General features: G+C 42.4%; 1 protein-coding gene across 4 annotated transcripts in view; it reads left to right on the forward strand.

Annotated features, from left to right (window-relative positions):
* Setd2 (SET domain containing 2, histone lysine methyltransferase) overlaps positions 1 to 16,118 on the forward strand; it is a 90,795-nt gene extending 74,677 nt beyond the window's left edge. For 3 of the 4 annotated variants that reach the window (XM_027414684.2, XM_027414685.2, XM_027414686.2), the window contains 4 exons: positions 1,811 to 1,922; positions 12,451 to 12,531; positions 14,911 to 15,012; positions 15,309 to 16,118. In XM_027414684.2, the coding sequence (XP_027270485.1) occupies positions 1,811 to 1,922; positions 12,451 to 12,531; positions 14,911 to 15,012; positions 15,309 to 15,470 (457 nt within the window). In that variant the 3' untranslated portion in view covers positions 15,471 to 16,118. Of the gene's footprint in view, positions 1 to 1,810; positions 1,923 to 7,363; positions 7,417 to 12,450; positions 12,532 to 14,910; positions 15,013 to 15,308 lie in introns of those variants that run through there. The other variant, XM_027414688.2, reaches the window with a different exon arrangement.
* Positions 16,119 to 17,470: the final 1,352 nt, after the last annotated feature.

Below are 17,470 nucleotides of genomic sequence, written 5' to 3' on the forward strand. Positions count from 1 at the left end.
GCTTTAGCTTTAATGTTTTAAATATTATCTTTATAGCTTTCTCTGGTATAGCTTATTTCAGACACTTTTTGGTTTTTTGAGACAGGGTTCTCTGTGTAATTTTGGAGACTGTCCTAGAACTCGCTCAAAGAGATCTGCCTGCCTCTGCCTCCCGAGTGCTGGGACTAAAGGTGTGTGTCATCACAGCCTGGCTTGATTTCAGACTCTTGACTGTGGATATCCTTACTTAAGTTTTTGCCCAGAAATCTAACTTTAAAAAAAAAAAAAAATCAAAGCTGGGCGTCGATGGCACACACCTTTAATCCCAGCACTTGGGAGGCAGAGACAGGCAGATCTCTGTTCGAGGCCAGCCTGGTCTACAGAGCAAGTTCAAGGACAGGCTCCAAAGCAATACAGAGAAACCCTGTCTCAAAAAAAAAAAAAAAAAAAAAAAAAAATCAAGCTAAGTGTGGTGGTACTTGTCTTCAATCCCAGCACGTGAGAAGGAAGCAGAGGCAGGTTGTCTGCATACAGAGTTCCAGGCCAGTGAGGAGGCAGGGGGAATCAGTTTGTTGAGATGGCCTACAGATAAAGGCTCTTTTCACCAAGTCTGATGACTTGAATTTGATCTCTAGACCCATATATGATAAAAAGAATGTGAAGACTCCCAAAAATTGCTCTCTGATTTTCACACGAGCACCATGACATGAACATTCCTCCTCCCCACCTCATGAATAAGAATGTAATTTTTAAAAATTGAGATTGGGGAGAAGGCTCAGAGTTTAAGCCCTCTGTCTGCTTTTCTGTGGTTTGATTCCTAGACTTCACTTGGTGGCTCACAACTGTCCATGACCTTAGTTCCTCAGGACCCAACACTCTTCTGGCTTCTGCAGATACCAGGCACGTGTGTGGTTCATAGATATACAAGCAAGCAAAATAACCTTGTACATAAAATAATGAAACCAGCTGAGCGGCTGAGAAAATGTCAGCAGTTAAGAACACTTGCTGTTCTTTGAGAGTGCTGGAGTTGAGTTCCCAGCACCCACATCGGGGTGTAACCACCTGTAACTCCCAACTCCAGGGCATTCAACTTCTTTCACCTCTGTGGGCATCCTCACTCCTGGGCACATTCCCACATCCACATCCAGACACACAGACACACAGACACACACACACACACACACACACACACACACACACACTAAAATGAAATCAGTCTATTTTAAATAATCTAGTTGATTGTGGCAGCATGTTCTGTAATCCCAGCATTCAGGAGGTAGAGGCAGAAAGATCTGGAGTTTAAGGCTGTCCTTAATTCCATCCTGGGTTATATACTTGCCTGTTTATTTTCAAAACAACTATAAATATTCAATAAATTAAGATGGCTGAGACTTTATTACCAGTTCAAGGCATTTTTAGCAAAGAACACCATCTTTAAACAGTTTTTTCTAGGTTTTAAGTTGTTAAATAAGGTGTGCAACTATGAGCATGGTCAAGGATTGTAAGGGATGTGATCTCCTTTTCTGCTCCATACTCTTTAACCCAGGATATATCTAGTACACTGAGCCAGTTGAGAAGCAGACAAGATGTTTGGTTTTCTTGCTGTTGTAGCCAGTATTATCTCATGACTTGACTTCAGAGGTTTGATGGATTACTACTAGGGTATATCTCTAATCTAGAGTCGTTGCTGATACAAAGCTATCAGAAGCATGTCTCATTCTCATAGTTCTGCCTTATTCTCTGTCCTGTTGCATATTTTATACTTTTGAACTCTATGCCAGGGTTGAATGTTTTCTACCCATGACGGCTTCTCTGTGCTTACTTCTTCTAGGCAGACTCAGTGGGATCCTCCCACTTGGGAAAGCCCAGGAGATGATGCCAACCTTGAGCATGAAGCTGAGATGGACCTGGGAACCCCAACATATGATGAAAACCCCATGAAGGTGAGTGTAGCTTTTATGTATGTCCTGTATGTATGAGCGTCTGTGACCTTTCAGTAAGGTCAGGAGCCATATAGTCTCAGACTTTTTTTCCTCTTTCTTTGGAAAATGTGTGGAAGTTCTGTGTCAAAGGAAGAGAGAAAGACTATTTTTAGACATTCAAGGTCTCAGATGCAGATTAGTTACTTACTTGCTTAAGAAATTTATTTAGAATTTTTTTTGAATATGAGTAGCCCAGTTTTGTAACACTAGTAATAGTAACAGAAGGCTGAAGGAGAAAACTAGAGGCTCCATGAGAATTACATCCCATACTCCTTTATAACGTGTTTTTTTTTTTTTTTTTTTTTTTTTTTTTTTTTTTTTAGTATATTACCTCTTTTCTTCTTCTTGATATGATCTGTATAGAATTTTTTTTTTTTACTTGGTACTTTGGCCATTTGTTTATTTTTGAGGCATGGTCAATCTTGTGCAAGCTATCCTCCAACTGGTGACCTTGCTGTCCCAGTGTTAGGATCACAAACGTATGCCAGTACATTCTGCTTGTTTTGACTCTTTAAATTGACTACTTCAATGGACATTACAGTTTAATGTCTCCTTATTTGAGATTGCTTCAATCTGGAATATATTTAAACTGGTTATGTTAAAACTTGACACAGGGGTCATGAGGATGGGATCGTGGATAATGTACTTGCTGAACAAGCCAGATGAATTCAGATCCTCCAGCACTCCTACAGTACAATAGGAGACAGATACGGAATTGTCCGGGAGCTCCTGGGTCAGCTAGGCTAGGGTACATAGCATACTGGCAAGAAATAACTAGACCCTGCCTCAAGAAGACAAATGGCCTCAAAAAAGGAAAAGGGGGTGGGGGTGGGGGGCTGGAGAGATGGCTCTTCTTCCAGAGATCCTGAGTTCAATTCCCAGCAACCACATGGTGTCTCACAACCATCCGTTATGAGATCTGGTGCCCTCTGCTGGCATGGAGGCAGAAGACTGTACACATAATAAATAAATAAAATCTTTAAAAAAGAAAAAAAGAAATCCACAAACCCATGGCATTAGTGGTATGCCCATATTCACACACACATCATACATACAGGCAAATAATGAATGAATCCCACCCAAGGAGCCAGGAGGGTTACAGATTTGAGGCTACCTTAGCTGCACTGCAAGAACAAGTCTAAAGGGAAACAGAACATTAAGGCCATCAGCAGCATGTGAGATGCTGACCTCCAAGGCAAATGATCCGTTTCATCCCCAGGACCCATGTAGGACGGGGAGTGCCAACTCCATATGCATGCTGTGGCGTGTGTATGTGCCCCCCCCCCCAAAAAAAAATCAACAAACTTCACGTGGTTCTCAGAGTATAAACTTCTTCCTTTCTTGTTTGTTAAAGCCATGAAGCAGAAGACAATATGGAAATGCTAGAAAAAATAAACCAACATTTTATTCTTTATCTTTCCTCTGACAAAGCAGTTACTGAGATGAGATGTGGTGTAAATATAAAACAAGTAGTCCCCAGCTGAATTATCCTCTGCCCTTGTTTATTAATAAGACTCAATTATCTCCAAGGACAAGTTCTCATAAATCAGAAGTCATTCTGTGTATTTTTAAAACCTGAGCATTTTATGTTTTTTTTGTTGTTGTTGTTTTGTTTTTTTCCTTAAGGACATAGGAAGAGACACTGAAGCTATTAAGGATGGGTGGGAGAGGGAAGAAGGAAGAAAAAGAAGCTAGAATGAAAGACAAGTTTGAACAGATCCATACCTTCTTTTGTATTTCATTAACTTTTCTAGGGAATGTTTTAATGTCTTAACTATATGTTAGCAGGCATCTCACAGTGTGACCTGGCTGACCTGAAACCTCCAGGTATCCCTGTACCCTGCCTCCCATATGCTAGGTCTGTGGGCAAATACTGCTAGGCCAGAATGAACTTAATTACTAACTTGTTAGGTGTTTCCATATGAATCAAAGCTTTGGGAGGGCCTTGGGAATTTTTTTTTTTAAAGATTTATTTATTATGTACATAATATCATGCCTCCATATATGCCTGCACGCCAGAAGAGGGCACCATATCTCATTGCAGATGGCTGTGAGCCATCATGTGGTTGCTGGGAATCGAACTCAGGACCTCTGAAAGAACAGCCAGTGCTCTTAACCTCTGAGCCATCTCTCCAGCCCGGGCCTCAGTATTTTTAAGAATACAAAGGGATCCTAAGATATAAAACTTTGAGAACCACTGATTTAAGATTTATAATTCCTGCTGGGCGGTGGTGGCGCACGCCTTTAATCCCAACACTCAAGGAGGCAGAGGCAGGCTTGGTCTATGTGAGTTTGAGGCCAGCCTGGTCTACAGAGTGAGTTCCAGGACAGGCTCCAAAGCTACAGAGAAACCCTGTCTCAAAAAACAAAAAGATTTATAATTCCCATATTATCTCAAGCAGGCTATTGTTTTACATTATACCATACCACATTTCTGTGATTACTTACAGTATAACTTTTTCTTTGAGTTTAAGAATTTATATTTCTGTCCGTATTCTTTTTCTTTCATTTTCTCATGTTAATGGACACCAAAATATGTTACTACATTTCACTTTAAAGTCTGTTAATGGTGGTTAAGATTCAGATTAGGGCTGGGGGGTGGGGGTTATTACCTCATTAGTGGTACTGGTATTTAGCATATGTGAGTGTAGATTCAATTCTTTGCACCCATATCCACAAAAAAGTTCTGATACAAAGGTTAAAGAAAATTTTAAACTTTTATTTAGCTAGGTCCTGTTTTTATCCACTATTTAGCATTTCTAGTAATTCATTTTTTGATACAGAATTTTGTTTCCATCTGGAATCATTTTCTTTCATCCTGAAGAAGTTTTGAGTATTTCTGGTATTTCAGATCTCCTGGTGATGAAGTTTGTAAGCTTGTTTTATCTGGGGAGGAAAAAAGCCTCAAGCTCTCATATCCCTTTAAGAAATACCAAGTAATTTTAGTTTTGTTTTGGTACAGCAAAGCTGAGCAGAAAGTAGATGAAATATAGAAGGAAACAAGACTCTGGTGTATACCTACCATGTATACATACCCTCTCCTTCATTGACATCTAGCCCCAGAGAGCGATGCTTTTAGGGTCCCTGTGTCTTTCCATGGTTGGTGTTTGTTTCACTTTGTATTGAGTAAAGGCCCAGTGTTTGATTGCCAGTTTCTTGCTGAAAGATAGCTTATGTAGCTTCTAGGTTTTGTAATTTTGAATAAAGCTACTGCAAATACATGTGTGTGGGTTTTAGCTCGGACATGTTTTTAGTTTTTTTGGGTAAATACCAAGGAACATAATTGCTGAACTACGTGATAGGAATATGTTCAACTTGGTAGAAAACTCTGAGACTGTTATTTGAAGGGTATTATCACTGGATATAGAATTCTGTTGTCTTCTATTCATATGGAAGTTTTTTCTGCCTGTGTGTCTGTGCACCACCAGGCCAAAAGAAGGCATCAGTTCTCTCTAGGACTGGAGTCAGGTGGTTGTGAGCCACCACATGGAAATCAAACCCAGGTCTTAGCCATTACTTTTTTTTTTTTTCAGATCTGTCTTTCATACTGTGGCCTCTTTTTTTCCTGCCGTCTTGGATTGTATATATGTTGCTAGACTGCCTGATTTCTCAAAGGCCACTGAATGTTTCACTGTTTTGTTTTGTTTTGTTTTTTCCTTATGCTCATTTCATAGTCCAGTTGTCATCTTTCAAGATTATTGATGCTGCTATTTACAACCTAAATTCATCCAGTGATTTTTAAAATGTCAAGTATGCTTCAGTTATAAAAGTTTGCTTTTGTTTTGTTTTGAGACAGGATCTCTCTATGGAAATACTGCCTTTTCTTGTCGTTCTAATGTAAAAATCCAGACCAAAGCCGTCTAAGTTGGTTAGTTGGTTTAGGCATCATAGATGAAAAGGAAGTCATTCTTTCCCTAAAGCATAGTTCAGTGGTTTGGGGTGTCAGTCAGTATTTGGATCCCTTTTAAGACCATGATCTCTCTGCCCCAGTCTGGCTTGGATAGCTGGACTCTATGTGAATCTATCCTTCTTAGCATTTTACAGTTTCATTCATCTACTGAATATAGCTGTAGGTGGGAGAACACTTAGGATTCGGAAATTCTCCATTCCTTGTGCTCTGTTTATGTTCCCTTGGTGTCTTCATTGAGAATGTAAGCCTTTCAGAGCCATACATTGCATCACTGAAACAGGTTTTTGTTGGTTTGAAAGCCTTGTGTGACACAGATATAGAAAGAGAACTGAAACTGGGTCTTTGTCCTCTAAAAGTTGAGTTTAGAAAGCTACTGTAGTGGAAATTCCTGCCAAGTGCATCTCTTATGACTACACTCAGGTGTCATCACAGGAAAGGTGATTTTTTACAAGTTTTGCAAAATCGTAAAGGTCAAAACTTCAGTCAAAAATATCTGGTATAGTAAGAATTTGGGTGCATCTGAGATCCTGAGTTTAGAAACATGGAAGAGCATGTGAGTGTGGTGACTGGTAGGGTTGCTTACTTAGTACTCAGATTGTCCTGGGTTCTGTCCTGAGCATTGTCCCCAAAATGTGAAAGAAAAAACAAAAACCACACCCTGGAAAGTATGTCAGGAATAAATTGTCTGAGGTCTACTTGGGATCTAGGAAATATTATTAATGCAGAGGAATCAAATAATCAGGTATGTGTTTCTCTAGTGGAACAGGCGTGTTTGAAATAGTGACAGAGCAGAGTACAGAACGAAGAATAGAGAAGTCATAGAAAGACATTTGAGAAGTATTATTGAAGTTAAGCAAACCAGGCTGGATATGGTGGTTTACACCTTAATTCGGGACTGAGGAGGCAGAGACAGGCTGAGCTTAGTAAGTTCAAGTCTACCCTGGTCTACACAAGTTCCAGACCAGCCAAGGCTATGTGGAAGGCCCTGCCTCAAAAAACAAGCAAACACAGCAACAACAACAAAGTAGCAAACTTTGTAGATAAGGAAGAAGCAAAAATGGCCAATATTATCCAGTTTTAGCTTAAGTGGAGAAGGTCCTATCTATCATTCAGTTTAAGCATCAGAAATGGGGAAAGAGCAAGAGGAGATATGATAAATGAATTGTGGAATTCGAGCTGTTTGAGCTCCCTAAAGGATTCAGACTAGGAATGGCATTTGGATCATCAATAAATTGACTCTTGGATAAACATGGGTATGTGTATATGTGTTTCACAACCCAAACTGGGGCTGCAGTTCATCTGGTTTGGTTGACAGATGGCATTAGGTTATTGTGTGTCTCTGGTACTCACACGGAGAATGTATGTATGATACGACAAACTAGGGGAAGGTGTGCAGTGGGCAGAGAATTGTTTGAGAAGTGTGCTGGGTGGTAGGAAAAGCTTTGATTAGACTAAGCACCTATGAGAGCCTTCCTTCTCTGTTTCCCTCCAGTGTTGTTCCCCACTCTTGATCATCTTGTACTCTGTTCCATCATCCATCATGTGGTGAGTGCTATAAGTCAAATCTTCCTTTGAGAGCCTCAGACCTGACCATGCTGACTGCTTGAGAGAGAGAGAGAGAGAGAGAGAGAGAGAGAGAGAGAGAGAGAGAGAGAGAGAGAGAACTTCTCCCAGCATTCCATAGGTGTCTGTGTTCAAAAAAAAGAAAAAAAGAAAGAAAGAATTTTAGAGGGTAGGATTTGCAACAGAGAGGTTTTAAGTTGTTGGTCCTGTTTTCTTTTTGTTCTTTTAGAGTTGGGGCAATTTGCAAAATGGTTTCATGCAATATCACTTAACAGTAATGAAAAGGGAACCCCAATTTAGAGATTGTCAGAAACAAGAAAGCCAGGAGATGGTTTAAGTTACTCAGTATGGCACAGAGAGAGAGCTCCAGTTCTGCCTTGCACTTGTAGGTGAAATAGATGGGTAGAAGCCCACTGGTTCCTAGTAATGTCTTAGAGAACTTTAGTTCCATGGATTTTGTAAATTCTGTTTTCCTTTGAAACATCATTGTTAGAATTTGCTTCTTTAGGGTCCCTTTCCTCCTCCCTTTCTCCTCCCCTTCTCCTTTTCCTCCCCCCTCCTCCCTTTCCTTCTCCCTCCTCCCTTTCCTCCCTCTTTCCTCCTCTTTTTCTTCCCTTTCCTTCTCCCTCCTCCCTTTCCTCCGCCCTTTCCTCCCTTCTCTCTTTCCCTGCCCTTGGTTTTTGTTGTTAGTTGTTTGTTATTTTTAAAAATTCAGGGTAAACTGCATCTGTTCTCTAGAAGCACCCAGTGAAGTGTTGTTTTGGTGTTTCTGAGAGTGGCAGCAGCTCCAGAACAGTGTGGTGAGTTTCTGGGTTTCAGGGACCTTCTTTCCTCTGTACTTAGTGTGCAGCCACCTTTGTGTGCTGGAGAACTTGCGTTGATTGAACTGAATGTGTTTCTGGTGGCTCAGGTTCTACTTCTAGATTCAAGCTGCTCCCAAACATACAGTTCCTCATTTTACATTTCACATTCTAAAGAGGGTTTAATTAAATTTGGGGAGATAGTAGCTGGGTAATATTTCACTCTCTCCTTTTTCAGAGCTCATCTCTGTAACTTACGCCCTCTTCCCCCTTTCAAAGTCACAGAGGTTTTCTGACTTAATTACATCTGTATGTCTAATAAAGAATGGAGTTTGCTTTTGTTGTATCATTCATTTTCTTCGTGAGTACCAGAACCAGCCACACAGTAAGCTTAATGACCATCTTTCAGTGAATGCGGATGAACTCAGAGCCCCAGTACCACAAAGGTGCTGAGACTTCTCTCTTCTCATTTCCAAACAAGATTTCCTGGGAAGTCATTCGGAATATAGATGAAGGCTAACAGCAGGATCAGCTTCTAAAAATAGTGAGCTCTGGCTTTCTTCCAAGCCCTTTTGACTGTTCATTTTCTATGTATTCATCTGACTGTTGCTTACATAGGCTCCCACCAAAATTTTCCATTGAGTGACACTCATATGACTCAAGTTAAGGAAAAAGCAAACTGATAATTTGCTGCAAACCTGGAAACACTTGGCTGTTCTATGTATGAGTTGTCTGTCATTCCCTCAGTGGTTTCCTTGGATTTCAGTAAAGCTGCTTTCCCTATAGGTCCATTCTCTAGCCTACTATGAGTTGAGGGCCATTTGGTCCAGCCTAATGTCTATTCTGATGTTAACTAATTTTTCAAAGGCAGTGGGAGCCTATTGTTAGCAATGCCAAAATACCAAGTGGAACTTTTGGGGAGTTGGGGGGAAATCCCAAAATTTTTCATGGCAGTAGCAAGTACTGTCCTGGCATTGGGCTTGAGTAAGTGTTAGTGCCTGAATGAGTCCCATGCCTTGTAGACACAAAATTAATTTCATGCTGGGTGGTGGTAGCACAAAGCCAGTTTGATCTACATATCGAATTCCAGGACAGCCAGGGCTACATAAGGAAACCCTATCTGAGGGGGGGGGGGGGCTTTAAAAAAAAGAGAGAGAGAGAGAAGAATTTTGTTTCTCCCAAGAATTGTTAGTTTTAAACTGTTTCATGATTCATGTGACGTTCAAGTGTAGCATCGTTCATTTCAACATCTCTTTGTTAGTCCCAGCTGCTCGGTGTCAAGAGCAGCTCTCCTTGACCAAGTTGGGTGCCTTGTGCTTTATGATTGTGTGTTTAAAGCTCTCCCAGTCTTGCCCAGTCAGGCTGAATTAGAAAGTTACAAATGTGCATTGGGTTTCTTCAGCTCTTTTTTACATTTATTTTATGTGTATGGGTGTTTTACCGGCATGTATGTCTGTGTGCCACTTAATATGCCTATTGCTCGTGTGTTCTGGGAGGCCCTAACTGCTGTTACAAATGTTTGTGAGCTGCTGTGTGGGTTCGAGGAATTAAACCGGGGTCGTCTTGAAGAGCAGCCCATACTCTTACTGCGGAGCCATCTTTCCAGCTACCCCTCCCACCCCCCTTTTGAAGACAGAGTTCTTGCTAGGTGACCAAGAATGACCTCGAACTGCTCATCTTCTTTCCTCCCAAGTGCTGGGATTACAGGCATTAATCACCACACCAAGCTTATACAGTGCTGGGGATCAAACCCAGAGCAAGCACTCTTACCAACTGAGCGACATTCTATGTAGCACAGTGATTCTCAACTGTCCTAATGCTATGACCCTTTAATACAGTTCCTCATGTTGTGGTGGCCCCCACCATAAATTTATTTTTGTTGCTACTTTGTAACTAATTTTGCTACTGTTATGAATTGTAATGTAAATATGTGTGTTTTCTGATGGGCTTAGGCACCCCTGTGAAAGGGTCAGAGAACCACAGGTTAAAAACCACTCACTGATTGGAAGGGAGGCAGGACCCTCACCAACCCTGCCTCCTCCATAAAATCAGGATTTTAGCAATAGCTGTCACGTTTTGAAGGCATTTTCCGTACTTCTTGTAAAACATTTCTGAGATCTGTAAGAGAACATCTGGAGGTTGTGTTCTCTTCGTATTTATATATTATAATTGTTTTGTCTTAGGAGATGTTCTCTCTTCGTCCCCCAAGATGGACTAAAGCTTAGTGCAGACCCTGGGGCTATTCTCCTGCCTTAGCCTCTCAGCTAGGATTACAGGTGTGAACCACCATACTCAGATATCCAGATAATTGTGGATCTCTAGCTATCTGATACCTTACTATGGGATTTACACTCATTGGAAAGGAAATGTAATCGGTCTCAAGACAAACCATGTGTGGTACTCCTATAATCCTGGTGCTCTGGAGCCTGAGGCAAAAGGAATTGCAAGTTTTTGACCCTGTCCAAAAAAAAGAAAAAAAAAGCCAAATCAAAATACTGAAAATAGAATTTATATAAAGTATAAAGCTCTTTTTATTTTTGTTTTTCGAAACACTTTCTCTCTGTAACTGCTAAGACTGTCCTGGAACTCGTTCTGTAGACCAGACTGTCCTCAACTCAAAAAATCACCTGCCTTTGCTTCCTGAGTGCTGGGATTAAGAATGCCATCACCCCTGGCCAAGGAACGCCTTTAACACAGCTCTGGGCAATCCAGAAACTGCCTTTCACAGAAGCAGGTGGAGGGCCTGCACAGCTTCTTCAGCACCAGAGTCTGTGCTGTTGTGGAAATGAAGGAACAGAGCTAGACTGGGTGGAGTATCATAAAGTATATTGCTCTGAACCCCCAATAAAAGCATGAACAGGGCTGGAGAGGGGGCTCGGTTGTCAAGAGCACATAACTTTTCTTGTGAGGATCTGTAGCTCACAAACACCTGTAATTCTAGCTCCAAAGTGAGCTGATGCCTCCGGCCTCTATAAGCACCCACACTCATGTGTACACATTACACAGACACACACATAAGCACACATAATTAAAGAAAATAAAAATGGGGGCTAGGAAAAAGAAAAGCTAGGCAGTAGTGGTGCACGCCTTTAATAATCCACTCGGGAGGCAGAAGCAGGCAGATCTCTGTGGGTTCGAGGCCACCTGGTCTAAAAAGTGAGTTCCATTTTAGCCACAGCTGTCAGAGAAATCCTGTCTCAACCAAAAAGGGGGCAGGAGATAGTGCTAGAGTGTGGCTGAGTGGTTGAGAATACTTGTTGGCTCTTGGCAGAGCAGTCACATAACTCCAGGTGTAACTCCAGCTCCAGGGGATACCAGGCATGCTTGTGTTACCCATATACATACACTCATACACACAAATCTCTTTTAAAATTAAATCTGTTGCACCAGCTGATACTCCTAGAGCATGAAAATTTGTATTCCAAGCAGAATGCTGATGATTACTTTTATCTCAGGAAGGGCCATCTAGCTGCGTGGACATGGCTTATATGGCAGGCTGATAGCTCATCACCTCTTGGTGTTGCCTGTGTAGCCTCTCCTCTGGCAATGCTAGAATGGTGTATTTCTGGATTTGCCATCGTGTTGTCATTTTGGGAAAAGTATATTAGTTGTCTTAGCATCTGCTCATCTGCTTGATGAAGTGAGTGGCACCTATCCGGTGTCCACCAGGTTTATAACTCCTGGGTTTTTGGGGGAGGGGAGGGAGCTTGTTTAGACAGGGTCTCCTCATGCTGGCCTCATTCTCTGTGTAAGTTTGTGTTTAAAGGCAGGCTTTAAACTCCTGATCCTCCAGCCTCCACTTCTCCAAGAACTAGGATTACAGGTGTGCCCTTTAATTCCTTAGTCTTAACACTCCTGAACTAGACCTTCAAGGCGTTTCTCTCATGGTGAGACTGTCATGTGTAGTGTAGGCAGCCCCACCTAGGGAGGAAGATCCTCAGAACAGAGCACTTAACTTTGTTCTGGAATGCAAACATGTCCAGATACTATACATCCTCCACAGAGAGTGCCAATGAAACAACTCGAAATGTGTAGCTGTGATTTAAGGTAGAGGATTGGAATTAGGCTTATTAGGAGGCCAGAGTCAGGTGACTGAATTTGCAACTATTAGCCAGGGAGCCACCAGGCCCTGTCCTTTAGTCCTGAGAATTCTGGAACAGTAGGGCATCACCAAACTGGCATCTCATGTTAGCACTATTGTGTTTCTCTTTTCTAGACATCAAAAAAGCCCAAGACAGCAGAAGCAGACACGTCCAGTGAGCTGGCAAAGAAAAGCAAGGAAGTATTCAGAAAAGAGGTAAGGTTTGGAAGATGTGGACAGCATAGTCCTTGGGCCTAAGTATGTCCATCTGTCTTCTGAAGGTGGCTTAGCTTGTATCTCTTGCCTCCAAGAGATTCTTTACCCATCAAGAATCCCATAACTGTCACTTACTGACAGGAGAGGGAGGAGTCCATCTGCCAGCACATTGGCTGTTTCACTGTGGGCCTTCTATAGCATCTCAAACAATGGGATCTCAAACAATGGGAAGCTATAGATAGTATTAGGCTTATTGTAGTGTTGGGTGCTTTCTTACTTTTATGATCTGACTATGTAGTAGTTTTGTGATGACACATTGGTGTGTCCCTTTACAACTAGGTAATCACTTTGGTATTTGTTTCAACAGCATAAACAAAACTGAGAGTTATTCTTACATATGTAAAGAAACTTTTAAAATCATAACTCTAAGTTGAGCCTCCAGTCCTCTGGTAAAATTGTAGTTCTCGTTGTTGTCCTTTGGTGGCTGCTTGCTCCATCTTGATACTGTGTGTCTGCAGCCTGTTTGTCTCCACTGCACGCTTATTTGTTAAGAGAGGGGTGCACATGCGTGGTGGTCAGAAGACAACACGTGGGAGGAGGTTTTCTCCTTTTACAATGTGGATCCTGGGATTCAAACTCACACCCTCAAGCTTGGTGATATATGCCTTGATCCAGTAAGCCATCTCACCAGCCCCCAGATTCTAAACTCCAAATTTCATTCATTGAAGGGTTCATAGTGTATTGAAGTTAACAGAACTATAAGATGGCAGCTGTGTGAAGAGTATGTCATGATAGGATTAGAGACCAATACTTAGAATATTAAGAATGACTCTTGAGTGGGGCAGTGCTGGTGCACACCTTTAATCCTAGCACTTGGAGTTAGAGGCAGGTGGATCTCTGTGAGTTCAAGAGAAGAGGCTCTTGAATCTAAGGTAGAAACTGGTCAAGTGATCAGAAAAGAAGGCAGAGGTAGCTTGAGAGTGCACAGAAGCATTTAGGAAGTTGTAAGTCCCTCAGTCCTTGAGCACTGGTCATGTGAGGGGTCTTTCTTTCATGTAATGGCTTTGTGCCTGTGTGTTTAGAGAACCACTGATTCTAAGCTGAGAAAGATCAAAGCTTGACTAAGTGAAGAGTGGGTTAAAAGGGGAAAATCTGGAGGCCAGGCAACCACAGAAAATCCTTTGGGTAAAAGGTTTATCCAGCTAGCTGTGGCAGCTAAACCAAAAACTTCGTGCAGACATCACAGTTCTTCACTGTCCATGGTGTATGGTGTAGGTGTTCCAGCTCAACCAATCCAATTTGTGATCCAGCCCCATTCCTTGAATTTTTAAGGGTCACAGAATTTGGGGGATGGAGAGGCCTGCTCAGGGTATTCCCTATAGTAGCTGTCAGTGGCCCCTTTTCTACTCTTTCCTCTGTGACCCTGAGGTGTCTTTTAAGAGCTACTAGATAGGATAACCCTTACAGAAACAGCCCAGAGGACGGCATTGGAGATGGTGCACTGAAGAGTCCTGCGCTCATCATAATGGCACATGTGTCTGTGTGCTTGGGGTGGTTGTGGTCTGTAAATAAACGTGTAATACAGTCTTGAGTAATCTTTCAGGGTAAAATGCCTACCTGAAGTCCTGGGGTTGCAGAGCCTTCTGGCAGCTGGAGAATACTCTGAGAAATACCCTGCCTTGCCCTTCCCTGCCTCCAGGGTTCAGAGAACCTAGCCACCAACTCTTCCTAGTACTCGTGCAAGACAAGCTCTCTACCAACTGAGCTATAGCCCAAATACCAGATGCTCTGTTTATGACAGAGAAACCCTCGTGGCCAATTACCTCTCATAGGTCCCAGCCTCTTAACATTGGAATTTTAGTTGTGTGAAACCAGAGGCTACTTCCAGACCCTTGTTGTTGCTGGTGCTTCAGCCTCTCTAAGTGAGGTTTGGTTGGTCTGGCTAAAGAGGCTCTTTGCCTTTCAGGGCTGGGTCAGGATCACTTTCTTTTCTTTTCTTTCTTTCTTTCTTCCTTTCTTTCTTTCTTTCTTTCTTTCTTTTTGTTTTTTTGTTTTTGTTTTTGTTTTTGTTTTTTTTTTTTCGAGACAGGGTTTCTCTGTGTAGCTTTGGAGCCTATCCTGGCACTCTCTGTAGATCAGGCTGGCCTCTAACTCAAAGAGATCCGTCTGCCTCTGCCTCCTAAGTGCTGGGATTAAAGGCGTGTGCCACCAACGCCCAACTCAGGATCACTTTCTTACACCTCACTGCCTTCCTAGCATTCTGCTGGCTAGATCAGCACCTGAGGGAGGCAATGGGGCCTGGTAGCCATGCTTCTTGCTGCCTTTGCTAATGACCCACCCGCACAGTTGAGCAGCATGTCTCCTGCCTTCTGTCTGCAGATGTCTCAGTTCATTGTCCAGTGCCTGAATCCTTACCGGAAGCCTGACTGCAAGGTGGGCAGAATCACCACGACAGAGGATTTCAAACACCTTGCTCGAAAGGTACACCCTGCTTCTTTCTGTCTGTCATAGGGGTTCTGAGATACTCTCCTTCATCAGAAAGTGGTTTTATGTGCCAGATGCCAGGGCTTGGGGCCCAGGAATGTGAGGCAAGGTTCAAGGTGGGAAAGTAGGTATCTAAGAAAGAGACTTTGAAAGCTGGTTTCTCCTCCTTGTCCCTGCACCAGCTTGCCCCCACCCACCCTTTGGTTTCATTCATAGCCTGTCCTCTCCCTGTCTAGTCATTTTTCATTTTCCATTCTGATGGTGTCTGTTCTCTCTTCCTTTGCCTTGGACAGCTGACTCATGGAGTTATGAATAAGGAGCTGAAGTACTGTAAGAACCCTGAGGACCTGGAGTGCAATGAGAATGTGAAACACAAAACCAAGGAGTACATTAAGAAGTACATGCAGAAGTTTGGGGCTGTTTACAAACCTAAAGAGGACACTGAATTAGAGTGACTTGCAGGGCCAGAGTGAGCAGTGTGATCGGGAAGAATCCTGTGGCTTCTGCCCTACCCCATGGCCAGGCCTGTACTTACTACTGGTATGATGGCCTGTCATCCTGAGCAGTTCAAACCTGCAGGTGTCAACTGTAAGCCACAAATGAGCTCTATTACAACTGACCCCTAGTTGTGAGCTGTTGGGATGTAATAGTTACAGGCCATTGGAGGCAGTAGCCTAGGGAAGACCTTGGCCACACCTGACCCCATTCTCAAATCTGGGTCTCCCCCTTGGCGGTGCTGTCAGCGCACAGACCCATGCGCACCCTCCCCCAAGACCCTTTACCCCAATGATCTGTATTATATTTTAATGTATATGTGAATATATTGAAAATAATTTGTTTGTTTTTCTTGGTTTTTGTTCAGTTTTTGTTCGCCGTTAGCCTCTATGTGCTAGAATCATGGGAAGACTTTGTAAGGACAGTATAAATTCTCCTGCAAGGTTTAATTTGTTATCATGTAAATATTCCAAAGCAGGCTGCCTTGTGGTTTTGGCCAGCCTTGTGCTATGTTGATAAGATTGATTTACTGCTTAAGATCACTTTACTTTATCCAATTTTTACTGAACTTTTTATGTAAAAAATAAAATCAATTAAAGAACTTGCAATGTGTGTTCCCTAAAACTTAAGTTTGTTTTTGTTGATGTTACTTGGGAGAGAAAAAAAGATGTAGTGGCCACTGGTGTGTGGAGTCCAAGATGAATTATTGCTACTGCTTTTTATTACAAGCTTTGTTCCTACAGGTTTAGACCTCGGGTCTAAGGCTGAGCTCAGGTGAGGCAATTTACAGTCATTCCAGAGCAGAGGAAGCATGACCTGAGACCTCACTGCCATTGGGTTGTTTTATTTAGGTTAACGGGTCAATCAAGAGAAAAGCCAAATGTCTTTTCATTTGTACCCCTGGCCCGAGAGTGTTACTAGATCTTTTTGCCTTCAGACTTCATTTCTCCCAGCCCAGTTTGGGAGAAATAAATGTTTGGGTCCTGGCTTCCCACTTGATTACCTGACACTGGAGAGAAGGCAGTGAGGACAGCAGTAGCAGGGGCTTGGGTGCCAGCATACAGTTCATTATCCTAGATGCAGGCTCTCCTTGGTGATGAGTTTTCTGGGCAGGAAGAAAGTTCATACTAGATTGGGACTGTCTGTTCTCAAGAGTGTGATTCTGCTCACTGCTGCACTGTCTTGGAGGAAGAGGAAAAGGTGGCTAGGCTGAGGGTGTCAGGAATTACAGAACCCCGTTCCTGTGCTCAGCATTTCAACGTATTCATTTAATATGACTCTTTCAGAAATTGGCACTATTGATAAGACTAAGGCAAAGCAAGCATCACTAACTTACAATCCTGTAGTAGAGGGCAAGTCTTCCCTCGCTGCCTCTGGAGGACTGACTACAAATGTGTGGCTACTGAAGTACCTTAAATGAAATGACACAGTTCTTACCTCTTGTCTCAGGAATCTGGATTGCTTCCAGTGCCTAATACCATACCACTGATACACAAAGCCAGTCCATGAGTGTGAACCCTGGATATCAAGGGCTAACTAATGATCTAAAGTCTTTTCCCGACAATCTGTTCATGAAAAATTTACACTTATTGCTGGCTTGGTGACCCTGCAGCTGACTGCTAAAGAGGAGTATGATGTTCCTTGAGTTCTAGTGTGGGCCTTCTCTGGTTTTCCTCCTCGTCCTTGGGGATTAGCTTTAGGCTATTCTTAGGGTGAAGGTAACGTCTTCCCCACTTTCTTTTTTTTTTTTTTTTAAAGATGTTCTCACTGTAGGCCAGGCTGACATCAACCTGTGCCCCTATTGAAGCCTTGTGAGCACTGGGATTACAGATGTGATCTACCATGCCTGGCTGACATTTATTTGAACAAGGACAGGCTGTTAAGCAGCTGTGGTCAACTTTTTTTTGTTTGTTTGTTTTTCGAGACAGGGTTTCTCTGTGTAGCTTTTGGAGCCTATCCT

The sequence above is a fragment of the Cricetulus griseus genome, chromosome 4 (genome assembly GCF_003668045.3).
Source record: "Cricetulus griseus strain 17A/GY chromosome 4, alternate assembly CriGri-PICRH-1.0, whole genome shotgun sequence".
NCBI lineage: Eukaryota > Metazoa > Chordata > Mammalia > Rodentia > Cricetidae > Cricetulus > Cricetulus griseus.